We start from the raw sequence: 14,333 nt of genomic DNA on the forward strand, positions 1-14,333 counted from the left end.
TAACACACAATGGATGTTGAGTTAGTCGAGGTAAGATGGACTTGGTTTGAGCTGCTACAGCTGTCATACTATTGTCACGAGGTCCTAGTTACTACGACGACAAACAAGAAAGTGATCAAAGAGGAGTGTACAGTGGAATTCGTATCAAGCGGAGGCTGATGGCTAGCCGATCCTGTCTATTTGCCTCCCACGCCTATCCATGCAGGTAAAGCAAAGCTAGAATTACAAAAATATGGCCCCCGGCCGCCGCATCCCCCGGCGACAGCGGGATAGTAGTACAATCGTTCTCGTCCATCTCTCCGCCTTACATGCTTTTTGCAACAACTTTTAAAATATCCAACCAAACATGAATTACTCCTCGTCAACATTACCCACGTTGGGGCCCTTGCGCTCCTCTCCCTTGACGAGCTCCCAACTCCAACGTCCCAGGGACCTCAGGCTTCCCTTGATCCAGCCCTCAACCTCGGTCTCAGGAACCTCGATCTGTCTGGCGCGCTCCTCATCCTCGGGTCTGATCTCGAAACGGCGCATGCGGGTGCCGATGCGCGGGTCGATGACGATGGGCGAGGTCCAGATGCGCTCCGTCGACAGCTCCGCGCGCTCCTCGTCATCCCGCGCCTGGTCGGGGGTCTTCCATGCGCTCTTGACCCAGTCACGCTCCGCGCTCTCCAGGACATGCTGCTGCTCGTACGGCTGCTCGAGGTCGGAACGGTCCTCACGCCACTCGCGTGCGTGCGCGAAGCACACTGCCGCTACCTCGCGGCCAATATCATCCGCAAGGCGGCGACGGGTGAAGAAGCGGCCAAGACGGGTGAAGGTGCCACCGAAGCCGAGGAGGTGGGGGAAGTCGACGGGTTGCGAGGGAGAAAACTCGGAGGGAATCATGAGCGGGAGGTGGGCGGTGGGATAGTCGTTTGTAGTATTGTACGGGACGGGCTGGGGCGGTCGGGCGGGTTTCTTCTCTTCCTCGGGTTCCTTCTTCTCCTCCTCCTTCTTTTCACCCTCTCCGCCTTCCGCCGGTGTTTCAGCGTCGGGCTTAGGGGCCTCTTCCGGCTTCGGGGGCGGGTCAAGGGGACCGAGCCAGCCCTCGTGCAAGCCGCGGATGTACTCCTTCCAAGTGTGCCTGCCGATGACGAGGTCGCCGCCGGGGCCGTCGTACTCGGCAACACCATTCTTCTGGCGGATGGCGTCGCGGATGTTCTCTTCGGTAGGGAGTAGCTCGACGTCGGGTCTCTCCTCGAGGGACCTCTTGCGGCGGATCTTCTCCGCGACGGCCGCGCGGACGTCACCCTGCTGCCTGCCCTGAACGAACTCCCAGTCCAGGCCGGAGGCGGCGAGAATGGGCTTGATGTATTCGAGGAAGTGGTCCTGCGCAACGCGAAGGCCGTCGCCGGGAGGCGCCTCGATAAGCACGGTGAGCTTCCGGGGCATCTGGGACGGGTTCGTGACGGGTTCCTTGGCCAGAGGGGCGACGGCGCGGGCCCAGCGGGCGGTTGCGCGCTTCTTCTCGCGCTTGTCATAGATGATGGCGGCGGAGAAGGCGGCGGTGATGGAGAGGAAGATCATCCAGTTGCGCGAGGGCAGGCGCTTGGGGGGCCCGCGGAGGCCCATCATCTGCCAGACCGGGTTCGGTTTCGGGGCCTTGTAGGCTTCGGCAGCGGAAGCGGCGGCGGAAGGTTGTGTAGTTGTCGTGGATGGGGTAGGAGTCGGCGCCGCAGGGGCGGGAGCCTGGTGAATGGGGTCAGTTATTGTTGATGCAGCCGTTTTGACATGTGGTGATGGATAGTTACCTCGGGCGGCGTGGGCGGCTTTGCGTCCGCCATGTTGGGCTATTCGATAAGAATATCAACTATTGAAGGAGAATTGCAGGGTTTCACTGCGTATAAAGCAGGATTTCCGGACGTAAAGGAGCCGTTCGTAATGGCACGAAACGTCTACCTCGACAAGATCGGGATTGAGGTTTTTGGAAATTTTAGTTGCGATAAGAGCTTCGCCGAATTATCGGAACTATCCGTCCCAAAAGGGTAAGGGGTATTTTTGTGGTTCACCGCCTTCTATATAGGGTAGATTGTCCGTGCTTTAGCCGGACCTTCAGCTGTCACTCAAGTCTTGCTAGACTTTGACCTCTTCAAAGCTGCAGAAGTCAATTGACAGGGAAGTCCGGTTCAGCTTGGGCGTGAACGCGGCATCCCGTCTGAAAAACAATGCCCGCCTCTGAAAGCCCCGAAAGGCTGAAGCACGCCAGTCCAGGACCGGGAGGTTTCCATGAGTCCCCTCCCTCTCCCGAGATCCACGCGGGAGGTGCTTTTTAGCTTGAAAGGAGACGGATCCCAGAGACGGCAGCAGATCGGAGATACATGATAGATCACATCTGCAGAACGACAGACAGAAAGTCGCGATGGCAGGAGGGTGCATTGCGGAGAGACAGTTTGTGGAGATGCTATTGGGCGATGACGAGCACCAAGACTGGAGCCGTCCGTGGATCTCCTATGCGATTCTGATACAGGCACAGGGCGTCACTTGAGCCTACCGCGATCGCCAACTGCAGCGTTTTCGTAAGCTCACTGAAGCATTGTGTGGCAGTGTTCAGCCTCCTGGTTCTTCTTGTCTGGAAATGCTCTCCTACACGAGGTTGACTGGATTCGTCTACACCATGTCTGTACGAGGGTCGTGATCTTTAAGCCGAGGCCCAAAGTGGCAGATACCGCTAGCTGAAACGCAGGCGAGCACTCGGCGGCGGTGAACAAAGTCCCGCGACCAGACTGAAGCCATGTCGAGCAGCGGGAGTTAGTAGCGAGAGTGCAACGCTGCCATGTGCTACGATAAGGTTGTGTGGTGGCGGGTGTAACGGGATCGTACGAAGAAGCATGGCATGCGCAGCACGGGAATTGCTATGTACTCTGAGAGGAGCCACCCATTGATTGCGAGGTCTTTTTGCTGGGTAGAGCCAGGCTGCCGGTGCCGTGACACAGTAGAATAAACTAGAAGGAAGCGGACAGCGGCATGGGATGACGGAGTTATGCGACGGGTCGAGTAAAAAGACACCCACTCCGGGCCCTCCCCTCCAAGCAGCGGAGGTCAAAGAGACAGGGTCTCGCAAGGAAATGCAACATGGAGAGAGACGAACTGGAGAGGGATAGCCATGGTTAGGGGGCCGGGCAGGGAAGGATGCGGCGACCGGAAACGTCAAAGCCCATTTGGAGATAAGAAACCAAAGGAGGTCAGGGTTGTTTACACTGGCCTGAAGCTGGGCCGGAAAGGCTGGCTGTGGCAGAGAAGACTAGGATTCGGCAAGATGCCGAGACGGCATCGCACAAATCGGATAGTAGAGATAAAAAAGACACTGGCGAACATGTTGGCTGCACCGGCAGATAATGCACCAGCGTCAGGGCTAGGTGAGCCCGGTGGATGATGGGTCAAAGGTTGAGGTTAGGTTGAACTAGTTTGTTTAGTCGCGGCTGGAATACGGACGGATGGAAGATACACTAGTTAGTTGTAAAGGCTCATTTGCAAGATATGGATACCAAAAATGAAAATAACGATAATGTAAAAAAAAAAAAAAACAGGTGCAAAAAAGCCAAGGTGAGGTCAGCGGTACAGTTGCTGTGGCTCAGGTGGAAGAGTCGGTGAAGGGGGTGAAGCCACTAGCAGGCACAGGAGGCAGAAGGAGGTGGTCGGCTAAAAGAATTGAAGCAACTGCGTCCCGTCCCCCTCCAACAGGCATACCTACAGCTGGAAGGCACCTTCACCTCAGCCTTTTTAGCCCCCGCCTCTCCTTCCTGCCCCGCAAAGATGTGGAACCAATTTAGACAACAAACAACGATGACGGTGCAGTTGCAGGAAGGTAGGAGTTTCTGAGACAGGAAGTAAGAAAGGGAAACTACTCCATCGTGGTTGCAGTACAAGGCGGATGGAGCGTTCGAGGCAGAAAACAGAATAAGGAAAAAAAGGAGAAAAAAAATAAAACAAATTAATAAAATATAAAATAATATAACACCTGGTACTGAAAAAGTGTCTTGGTAATAATTCTTCATGGGCATCAAGCAAAGTGGAGGAAAGAGTGCAGCGGAGGAAATGCAAGCTGCTGAGACCCCACACCGCCAGCATTAGCCAATCATAATCCGTCAATCATACCCATCTCAGGGGTAGTTGGGGTCCAGCAAGGCCCAGTCACTGTTCGGGTCTCCTGAAGCGACGAGTCCCTGAAAGTGTGTCTTTTGACCCGCTCCCCTTTTCCCCCCCTTCCAGGCCAGGGCTTTTGGAGAGAGAGGGGCGTGTCTGGCACTGAAATCTGACACTGTAAACCCAATTGCTGTCCCAAAGTCCCTCCTAGGTTATGCCTCCTGTCTATCCGTATCGTATCCTCTGGAGACGCACTCTGGAGGCACAACCACACATATATACATACAGACACAGACACATGCCTTAAGTTAGATAGATACTGAGATAAAGCTGGTAGTACGGAGGACTGTACTACTAAATTATGCTTCTTACTCCCATTGCTTCTTCTGCTTCTGCTTATTGTCCGCTCTTTGCTGCAATCTGCACGCTAAAGCTGCACCACGCTCCACTACCGACTTTCTCCTCTTCCTCACCTTAAACTCCCACCTCTAATTATTGTCTGCCAAGTCGCCTCACACAGACACAGACTCGATTTACCCCCCTTCTCCGAGGTCAGGTCTGGCTGGTTTAATCCATCCCACTCAACTCGACACAGGAAAGCTTTCCGCCCCTTGCCCTCCGTCTACGGCGTGTGCCACGCGTAGCTTGTGCTTGTTTGCTGGGATCGACGCCTACCTGCTGGTACCCTTCCCTACCACCCCCCCTTCTCCCCTCCAGCTCCAGCTCCTCCACCATTCGGTCTCGTGACTTCAACTTCTCCCCTTCTTCCTCTGTGCCTCACCTCTTCTTCCCCCCCACCCAGAGAGTCCTTCTCCTCCGCTTGCAGGTGCCTTATTCCGTTGCTTCAAATTCCGACTACCAAAGCTAGCTACCCAAGGTATCCTAGCTTTGTTCAGCCGTCACCATTCTCGAGTCGGCAACACAGGAACAGAAGCCAAAGAAGAGAGTGGCCGAAACGAGGGGAAAAAATAACGACATTCTCCCCCCCCTTTAGAGCCTGGTGCCTTTACACACACCCACCCCCCTCAAATCCACCGCCACCTTTGCGCCGTATCGCCATATTCCCCCTCCCCTTTCGTTAGTGAGGATATTCCAGCCCTTCTTCTTTTCACTACTCGGAGAAGTTGCCCCAAAGGCTCCCAAAGGTATACCACTCTCACATCTCCACGCCTTCCATTGCCCTCCGTGCCACGCTCCCTTTACCAGTCGCCCCCATCCTATCCCCTCTCATCCCAACCCATTGACTAGGGCTCGCACTTACTCTTATTTTAGCACCAGCGGGTTCTGAACCTACCATCTCATCCACCCGCCCACCGCAATCTGCCTCTTCGAACTTCCGCCCCGGGCCACCAGCCCAATACCGCCAACCTCCCGCCTTGACCCTGGGCTCCCGAGGCTGCAACCTATCTCGTCGCCTTAGCTGCCTTCCCCGCCGTTTAGTCGCTGAGATCCTCCACCTGCCGCCTGCCCACAGCGCTGTCAATTAAACTGCCACTTTTGCTAGTCACTGCACAGCCCGAGCAACCCCTACCCGCACACCACCTAGCCCCCCCGAGTCAAGACGAAACGTACAATGGATAGCAATAATAACCGTCTCTATCTCAACATCGGGAACAACGATCGTCTGGCTCCCGGCAGCGACCGCCAATACCCAACCACACCCTCCACCTTTCCCCAGCCTGTGTTCCCTCACCAAGGCCAGCAGCAGCAGCAGCATCACCAGCAGCAGCAGCAACACGCCGGCATGCAGCACCCTCAGCAGCACCCGGCTCAGCAGCCGCAGCAGCAGCAGCCCTACGCGACCGGTTATGCTCCCTCGGGCTACTTTCTGCCCAACCAGCAGCAGGGTCAGTATCCTCCTCAGGCCCACGGCGACTACAATGCTGCCTACCAGCCCCGATCCAACACCCCGGGAACCAACGACCCGAATGTCGGCCTCGCCCACCAATTCTCCCATCAGAACCTAGGCGGCGCTGCCCGCGCATCGCCCTATGGTTCCCGCGGTCCCTCTCCCGGCCAGCGGCCCCGTACTGCTGGTGCTCCCGGCCAGACTCCCTCCGGATACGGCCACTATGCGACTCCCCCTCTCCCTACCCAGCAGATAACACCTGTCGATGCCTTTGCCCCGGCCCCTGAGCGCAACTACGAGAAGTACGGCGTCAATGCCAACAACAACCAGAAGAAGTGTACCCAGCTGGCTTCCGACTTCTTCAAGGACAGTGTGAAGCGTGCCCGTGAAAGGAACCAAAGGTATGTGACCGACTGTGGATACATATAATTACTATCAGTCATGACCGCCTGCTAACTGGGTTATGCGCGCAGACAAAGCGAAATGGAGGCCAAGCTCTCCGAGCCCAACCAGAGCCAGTCAAGACGCGAGCAGATCTGGTCTACTGCAGGCCGCAAAGAAGGACAATACCTGCGATTCCTGCGAACAAAGGACAAGCCCGAGAACTACAACACCATCAAGATTATTGGAAAGGGTGCCTTTGGTGAGGTTAAGCTGGTCCAGAAGAAGGCCGACGGCAAGGTCTACGCCATGAAGTCCCTGATCAAGACGGAGATGTTCAAGAAGGACCAGCTCGCTCACGTTCGCTCTGAGCGTGATATTCTGGCAGAATCCGACAGTCCGTGGGTTGTTAAGCTCTTCACAACGTTCCAGGATTCCTACTTCCTCTACATGCTTATGGAGTTCTTGCCCGGTGGTGACTTGATGACCATGCTTATCAAGTATGAAATCTTCTCCGAGGACATTACCCGATTTTATATTGCAGAGATTGTGCTTGCGATTGAGGCGGTCCACAAGCTGGGCTTCATTCATCGGTAAGTTTGCAGGCAGCTCACAAGCGCTGTGGGGGGGAAGACTTTGGCTAACACCAATCTGCAGTGACATCAAGCCCGACAACATTTTGCTCGACCGCGGCGGTCACGTCAAGCTGACCGATTTCGGCCTTTCCACCGGCTTCAACCGCCTGCATGACAACAACTACTACCAACAATTGCTCCAAGGCCGGTCCAACAAGCCACGAGATCGTAACTCTGTTGCCATTGACCAGATTAACCTGACGGTCAGCAACCGCTCTCAGATCAACGACTGGCGCCGGTCGAGAAGACTGATGGCTTACTCTACTGTCGGTACCCCTGACTACATTGCACCGGAGATCTTCACCGGCCACGGCTACACGTTTGACTGCGATTGGTGGTCGCTGGGTACCATCATGTTCGAGTGCTTGGTCGGATGGCCTCCTTTCTGCGCTGAGGACAGCCATGACACCTACAGGAAGATTGTCAACTGGCGACAGACCCTGTACTTCCCCGACGACATTCAGCTTGGCGTCGAGGCTGAGAACTTGATCCGAAGGTAAGCTCCTGCAATTTCGACGAGAAAATAAACATGTACTGACGAAGGCAGCCTGATTTGCAACACCGAGAACCGTCTTGGTCGTGGAGGTGCGCACGAGATCAAGGCCCACTCGTTCTTCCGGGGCGTCGAGTTCGACAGCTTGCGCCGCATCAGAGCACCGTTCGAGCCTCGCCTGACTTCCGCCATTGATACCACTTACTTCCCGACCGACGAGATTGACCAGACCGACAACGCCACCGTGCTCAAGGCCCAGGCCATCCAGCAGGCCCGTTCAGGCGTTCCTCAAGTCGAGGAGTCGCCCGAGATGAGCTTGCCCTTCATTGGATACACCTTCAAGCGGTTCGACAACAACTTCCGCTGAGACCCGTTTGCGCGTTGTGCTGGTGGCTTTGCATAAGCGGTACGATGCTTGGGGTCGCTTTCGTACGAGTACATGCGAGGAGGCTTGCCATGCGTTCTGGGCATGCCTGCTCTTTGTAGTCGATTTTGCCTGTGGCCAACCGATAATCCAGATTCATGTTACCAAGACTTGCATTTTTCCTTTTCTTTGTTTTCACCATCCACTGCATTAAGGGCGTTGACTCGCACCGAGACACAAAATCGCACACGTGGCTATGTAGACAGGAGGCAGACTGGGTTGTTGCCTCGGAGGCACTGTTTTGAGGCTGTGGATTGGATGCTTAGAGGTTCTTGGTATTCTCACGAGAAGCATGAAAGAGCGGCGGAAGAATAGCAGCAGTGGTCGTCAAAGGCGTTGGAGGGATCTAGTAGTCAATACTGGATCCGCATGTCATAGATGTAGACGTAAAATTCAGGAGACACGAGGACTGTCTACAGTTTGGGCGATAAAATGCAGTCAAATTAATTGCATTTTGAGACCAAAGTCAAAACTATATTGGCATTCTAATCGTTATGTGTAACTTTTGTACTTGTCACTTGTCAAGTCAGCTCAGTTCGTTTCCCTCCAAGGGTTGAAGAGCTTACGTTTCCATGTCCTGCGCCAAACGCCGTAACCTTTTTTGCATGTCTGCCTTTTTGCCATGCGGTGCGTGGGGTGGTGCCTCGAGATTGCTCGCTGGTTCAAAGCCCCGAAGAGTCCATCCAACTGAAAGAGATACATCGGTTGGCGAGATTATGTAGCTTCCTCAATCATCCAGCGGCAGAGCCATCTTCGCCGGCAAGTCACTGCTAATAGGCCATTACCCATCTCGCCACGGCACCACAGCCTATATACTCATACAAATCTCTAATCGTCTTACCCCGCCCACGCCTTCTCACCTGCGCGTGCTCAAACCAGGCGCGGCAACGTACCTCTCCTCACGCTCCGACATGAACATAACCTGCAGCCAGTACTCCTTGGAATCCGGGTCCCAGAAGCTGAACTGCTTGTCCTCGCGCTTGTCGAGCTCGCGGGCGGGGATCTTGAATCCGCACGTCTCGTACGGCTCGGCGGCGACGAGGAGGTACTGGAAGTTCTTGTCGGGCTCCTCGACGCGCTGCGTGAAGGCGTTCATCACCTGCCACTTTGGCTCGACGTCCGGGCTGATGTCGGGGTACTGCAGCTGGAACAGCAGGCCCTGCTGGCGGGTGACGGGGTCGCGGACTTTGGTGATCTTGTACCCGGGACGGCCGATCTTGATGAGGTTCTTGCGCGCCATGGCGCCGAAACCGGCGCCGACGACGCCGACGGGGAGGCCCGTCGCCGGGTCGATGTTCTGCTTGCCCTCCTTCTGCTCGCGCGCCGCGCGCCGCGCCAGGTTCGTCTGGTGCTTCTTTCCCTGCGTGTGCGCGAGGTACGACCCGTCGTTCTGGTGCACTGTCAAGCACAGGCGGCACTCGAAGGAGCCGACGTGGTTCTTGAAGAAATAGGGGTCCTTGTCGAGGTCGATTGTCTCGAGGGCGAGTTTGCGGAGTCGTTCGCGACGGTCGGCGTTGGTTGCTGATTGCGAGGCGACGCCGCCGCCGCCGAACTTTGAGCCGGCGCGGTTTTGGTAGTCCATTTTGACGGGTTTGGGTGGTTTGTTTTTTTTATCGGCGGTTTAAATGTCTGACTTGTTTTTGGAGTCGTGTTTGGTTTTGTAGTGTTGTTCGGGAGTGGTTGTGGTGGAGGGTGTGGTTTGGATGGCTGGCGGGATAGCTAGCTTTTGCTAGAAAATGCGATGTTGGAGATCGCGGTATGTTCACCGAGGTGAAGGCGCGGTCCGGGGATATGATTGTCCGCAGCTTTGGTCGGTGTGAACGGTCAAAAGGGACATTTTGGTTGAACTTGGCGAGGAAATGCCCCACCAGCGGGTGAATGTGGGGCTACCTGGTTGCAAGGTTAGCTACATAGGTTGGCAGACGCAAGAATGTTTCAACAAATAGGGGATGTGGCGCAACGGTAGCGCATCTGATTCCAGTCCAGAAGGTTGTCCGTTCGAATCGGGCCATCCTCAACACAACTCAAATTTTTTCGTGTTTCTCACGCTTCAGTTTTTTCTGCTTTGCTTTGGCAATGACTAATGAGCCAGCTGGTCATGCGTAGAATTTTTGGCGGGCTGGTCTTCATCTGAAGATTGGTGTCACGCAGTCAATTTGCCCACCACTTATGGGGTAAAAAAAGATGCTTCCATTCATTAGAGACTGTCTAGGGGTTATTGGGTTGATTATATAACCGTCTATTCGGTAATTACCGATTTGAAGGTTTTCATGCACAAAATGACATCCCCGTTAGTTTTATATGGGAAACAATAGCCGGGTGCATGGGTTGAATGCATGCCCCGATATATGCAGTGGTCCGTGTGACACACCCCCTCAGAGAGGCAACCTGTTGTAGGTTGATTCTCTGTATTCTCATTCAAATACAGAAATGATACTATTCAGAACTCCGTATACTTACTACCAAATTCCAGATTCATACTGCGTTCTTCTCGATCAAATGTTCAATATTCATTGCAGCAATCCATTTGTGACTGTATTGGTGTTTGATCGCTTCACTGTAATTCTTTGGAACTGGTGGAAGTGTCTTTTGGTGTGGATTGCCTAAATCATCTGCTGATGCATCCCATTGATCTCTTCCTTTTACTGTATCCGTAGATTGCAGTGTGAAGTGGGATTCTCTTGCTCTTCTCAGTCTTTGTGATGATCTTGTTGCTTCTGGTGGCTGTTGATTTGTTTGACCAAGAGGGGCTGATCGATTGTAGATGTTGTGATTTCTGCTGCCACGAGGTCTTCCCCTTCTCGCTATGTTTGGGATTACTGTGGAGGAATCTTGTGGTATGATTTCTTCTGGTTCCAATTCTATGACTGGTGTCTGTTGTAGTTCGAGTCGGTCTGTTGAGGTTTCCTCTATGGTCTCACTTTGATCCGATTGTTCTGGAGTTGGCGATACTTCTGGAGTTTCTGGAGTCTCCCTCACCCCCTCAGTTGTTTGAGAATCTGACAGCTGTACTGTTGGTGATAGAGAAGTGGGTGTAGGTAATTGAAAATCCCCTGATTCTTTCTCCTGCATCGGTGTTGCCGGTGTTGTTTCTTGAGCGGCTGGATTCGAGGCGGGTAGTGGCCCGGTAATATTATCGCTGAAATCTTCTCCATCCCAGCCAGCTGTGTCTAGGTCTTGTTCAATTGGATTTGTGAATGGGATATCCATTTCTGTGAACTGGAATTCAAGTTCCATTTGGCTTAACTTGCTGGTATCCTCAATCCTTGGATCATACAGCGTGTTTTCGTCGAAAGTAACGTCTCTAGTTCTCATGACTTTTCCTATTGCTGGGATCCAGATTCTGTAGATATTTGTGCTGTCATAACCACATAGATAGCCAATATGAGCTCTTGGCGCAGTTTTGTTTGACTTTTCTATTCCTCTCTTGTAGTTTTGTGTCAAGGGGTAAGCTCTGCAGCCATATCGCCTCAAGTGTGCTAGTTGTGGCTTTTCAGCCCTCTTGTGGGTAGACTGTTGATGAGAGTTCAGCCAAGTGTTGACCAACCCCAATGGTGTCTGCCACTTGTGGCGTCTTCGAGGCAATCTGTTTGACAGATAAACTGCTGCTTTTGCCAGCTCTGGTGCCATCAATTCAGGAAAGCGAGATTGAAATCGAAGTGCTCTCATGATCATAAACACAGCACCTCCAGCTCTTTCTGCTGGGTTTTGAGCACCAGTGTACTCAGCTGATCTTTCAATCATATATCCATTCACAGCTGCCCATAGTTCAAACGCATTGCGTAAAGCAACCTCCCAATCTAGGCGTAGAATAGAGATTTTGATAAAGCACTGTCTCTCGAGGTATGCTGCTAATTCTGTCATAGCTTGTAGTCCCTCCTTTCGAGTACGAAGAGTTCTTATCCAGAAGAACCCTGACCAGCCATCGCTGACCAGCAGGATTACCTTCTCCCCATTGTATGCTTTGCTAAGTGTAAAGAAGTCGAGAGATAGATAATCTCCTACAGCAGTTGGCCAATGGTCTGGGTTTCTGCGGGAAATTTGGCGAGTTGCCTTCCCAACAGCACAGGCATCACATTCCACTTTTGTGATTCCTTTTATCTGTATCCCAAGAGCTGTTTTAAGTAGCTGTTCCAGTCCCTCAGCGCCTGGATGACCAAGTCTCTCATGCCACAACTTGGCTTCTGCTGATGATGTTGGGAGTGGTTGTCTTGTTGACTGAAAACCTTTGGTTGGTTTCCTTTCTACGGTTGGGCTGAATCTCACAGTCTTCTCGGTATTGCTGAACGAGGTATTGTTCAGCAGAGCTGGGCCAGCTTCAATGATGTATTGACCATATCGGTTTGGTGTTTTGAATAGAAGTCTGCCTTTTGAGTCGATAAGACCCGGTATTCCTGTTGTAAAGATGATCCCTTTTTGCTTCAGCGGTTCTGTCCCAAGGAGCGATGTTGGGTATCCAGGCACAAGCCATACATTTCTGACTTTGATCTCCTTGTTGTTGGATTTGCCGCCTTGGTTTGGTTTGATGATCATTGTGCCTTTCGCAATTGCATGTACATCTCCTCCTCCAGAGGTGAAGTCTTTTGTGACTGTGTAGTCGAGATCATGAAGTCTTGAGGAGTCGTTGCAGATGTGGAATCCTGTTCCTGAGTCTACTATCACACTGTCTGACAGTGGGAATCCTGAATAGAGACTTGCTTCTCCTTGATTGACGATAGTGACGAAAGATGAGAGTGATCCTTCTCCATCAGACACTTCTTGAGTATAGTGGGATGATGATTGTGTAGTGTTTCTCCAGTTTGAGGAAGATGTTGCTCGATCTGGGGACTTTTGAGACTGCTGATCGCTTGCCCCTTTTCGTAGTTTTTCAACTATTCTCTTTAAGTGTGGTTTCTTCTGGAGATACTCATTCAATCTTTCCAGTGCTTTCTTATTTTCTGGATTATCTTCATGATAGTTTGGGCCTCGCTTCTTAGGGTTGGCATGTTTGCAATCAACAAATCGGTGACTTTCGTTTGGGCAAGCTGCACACTTTTGCTCTCGTTTTGCCCCCTGTTTTATTCCTTGTTCGTTTTCTCCTTGCCAAGTAGCGAAACTCGTGTCTTTTAATGGAGCAGCATTCAGCCAGTCTGGGTGGAAAGTTCTCACCCAACTGCGGAAATCGTTAGCTTGCTCAATTCCAGCAGTCTTGCTGATCGAACTGTAGGTTGGGTCATCCTTGTATCGCTTTGTGAAGTCGTAAGAGGCAGATGTGTAGTAATCTGGTGCAATTTGCTTGACTGCTTTCAAGAACTCAGAGACTTGAGTAACTGGATCGCTGAGAGCAGGGATTCCGATTGTTTGGGCTTCATCCATGATTTCTCGATAGATTATGAGCCATCCTCCAAGTTTTGCTCTTTTGATTGATAGCATATGCTTGTTATATCTTTCCAATACCATTTGTTGTCTCCCAAAGTTGTCTGGCGCTAGCTGTTTTTCAAGAGCTTTTATGATATCCCTGACTGTTTGCTCCTTGCTGACTTGGCTGATATAAGTGGCTGCTACAGTGTTCATGATCCAACTGTGAATTTCTAGAAGACTTCGCCGAACCTGGTTGTATTGGTCTTTTTCTTCTTGATAGATAGCTTTTCCATAGCTGATAACGTTGCTATAGTTTGCTCGTTCTTCTTGTCTGAGGTCTTTTGGGTCTGGGAATTCCAATCTTGGCTTAGTATTAATCTTGGTTCCTTTTGGATTCACATAGTCCCAGACTTCATGAACGTTTGCCAGCATCTGTAAGTTGTTGAACCAGTGGTTCCAGTCGCTGTCAGTCTGTAGCCGCTGTGTGTATTTTGCAGTTTCCGTAGTTGAATTCATGATCTCTCTTGAAAAGAGAACTGGTCTCTCTCTTCTGATCGTTGTGCAGTTGATTTTTCGCCGTGGCCAAGATTGAGTTCGTGACTAGACACTTCTTGTTTCAAGTTGGTGATTTTGTCGATTGTTGCCTAGAGGTTTGAGGGTATATAGCCAATCTCAACGCCTCAATTCTCAACAAAACGCAAGACGCCCCCCTTGTCTAATGAACCTGCCGTTTAGTGTAGTTGGTCTAGCCACCCAACTTGTAGCTATTCGCAAGGACCGTAAGACTGGCAAGCTCCCCTTCGTGGGTTCAATTCAGGGTTGTGGAGTTTTCGCAATTTGTAAAAAGTCTTATCGGTTCCGTTACACGAAGACTATAAAGTGAACCACCTGTTCGTCTTATCTGCCCGAAGCTTTCAGAGGCATAAAATGAGCAACTAGGTGTCTCTTCCGTTTCGTAATTCCAACCCTCCTGGCTGCGTATCAGTGGTATGGTCGAGCATGAACTTATATAAGGTTCAAGTTAAGAGTCCTGGGTTCAACTCCTCAGATGTGGTAAGTCCCCCTGAGTTGAGATGAACTTTTTGTGAT

General features: G+C 52.1%; 4 protein-coding genes across 4 annotated transcripts; 1 reads left to right on the forward strand and 3 right to left on the reverse strand.

The window, feature by feature from the left end:
- Positions 1–351: 351 nt before the first annotated feature.
- On the reverse strand, positions 352–1,823 carry CTRU02_208232 (mitochondrial import inner membrane translocase subunit tim-54; the record flags this gene model as incomplete). Its single annotated transcript, XM_070205058.1, has 2 exons — positions 352–1,728; positions 1,791–1,823. 2 exons carry the CDS (start codon positions 1,821–1,823, stop codon positions 352–354), a joined length of 1,410 nt encoding a protein of 469 aa, XP_070061133.1.
- A 3,872-nt stretch (positions 1,824–5,695) lies between these two features.
- On the forward strand, positions 5,696–6,949 carry CTRU02_208233 (serine threonine kinase; the record flags this gene model as incomplete). Its single annotated transcript, XM_036725829.2, has 2 exons — positions 5,696–6,372; positions 6,445–6,949. The coding sequence occupies 2 exons, from the start codon at positions 5,696–5,698 to the stop codon at positions 6,947–6,949; spliced, it is 1,182 nt and encodes a 393-aa protein (XP_036582543.2).
- Positions 6,950–8,760: 1,811 nt separating this feature from the next.
- Positions 8,761–9,486, reverse strand: CTRU02_208234 (splicing factor 3a subunit; the record flags this gene model as incomplete). The annotated part of the gene is made up of 1 exon (XM_036725828.1): positions 8,761–9,486. One exon carries the CDS (start codon positions 9,484–9,486, stop codon positions 8,761–8,763), a length of 726 nt encoding a protein of 241 aa, XP_036582542.1.
- An 893-nt stretch (positions 9,487–10,379) lies between these two features.
- On the reverse strand, positions 10,380–13,760 carry CTRU02_208235 (reverse transcriptase domain protein; the record flags this gene model as incomplete). The annotated part of the gene is made up of 1 exon (XM_036725827.1): positions 10,380–13,760. One exon carries the CDS (start codon positions 13,758–13,760, stop codon positions 10,380–10,382), a length of 3,381 nt encoding a protein of 1,126 aa, XP_036582541.1.
- Between the last annotated feature and the right edge of the window lie 573 nt (positions 13,761–14,333).

The sequence above is a fragment of the Colletotrichum truncatum genome (genome assembly GCF_014235925.2).
Source record: "Colletotrichum truncatum strain CMES1059 chromosome Unknown Contig_0005, whole genome shotgun sequence".
Lineage (NCBI taxonomy): Eukaryota > Fungi > Ascomycota > Sordariomycetes > Glomerellales > Glomerellaceae > Colletotrichum > Colletotrichum truncatum.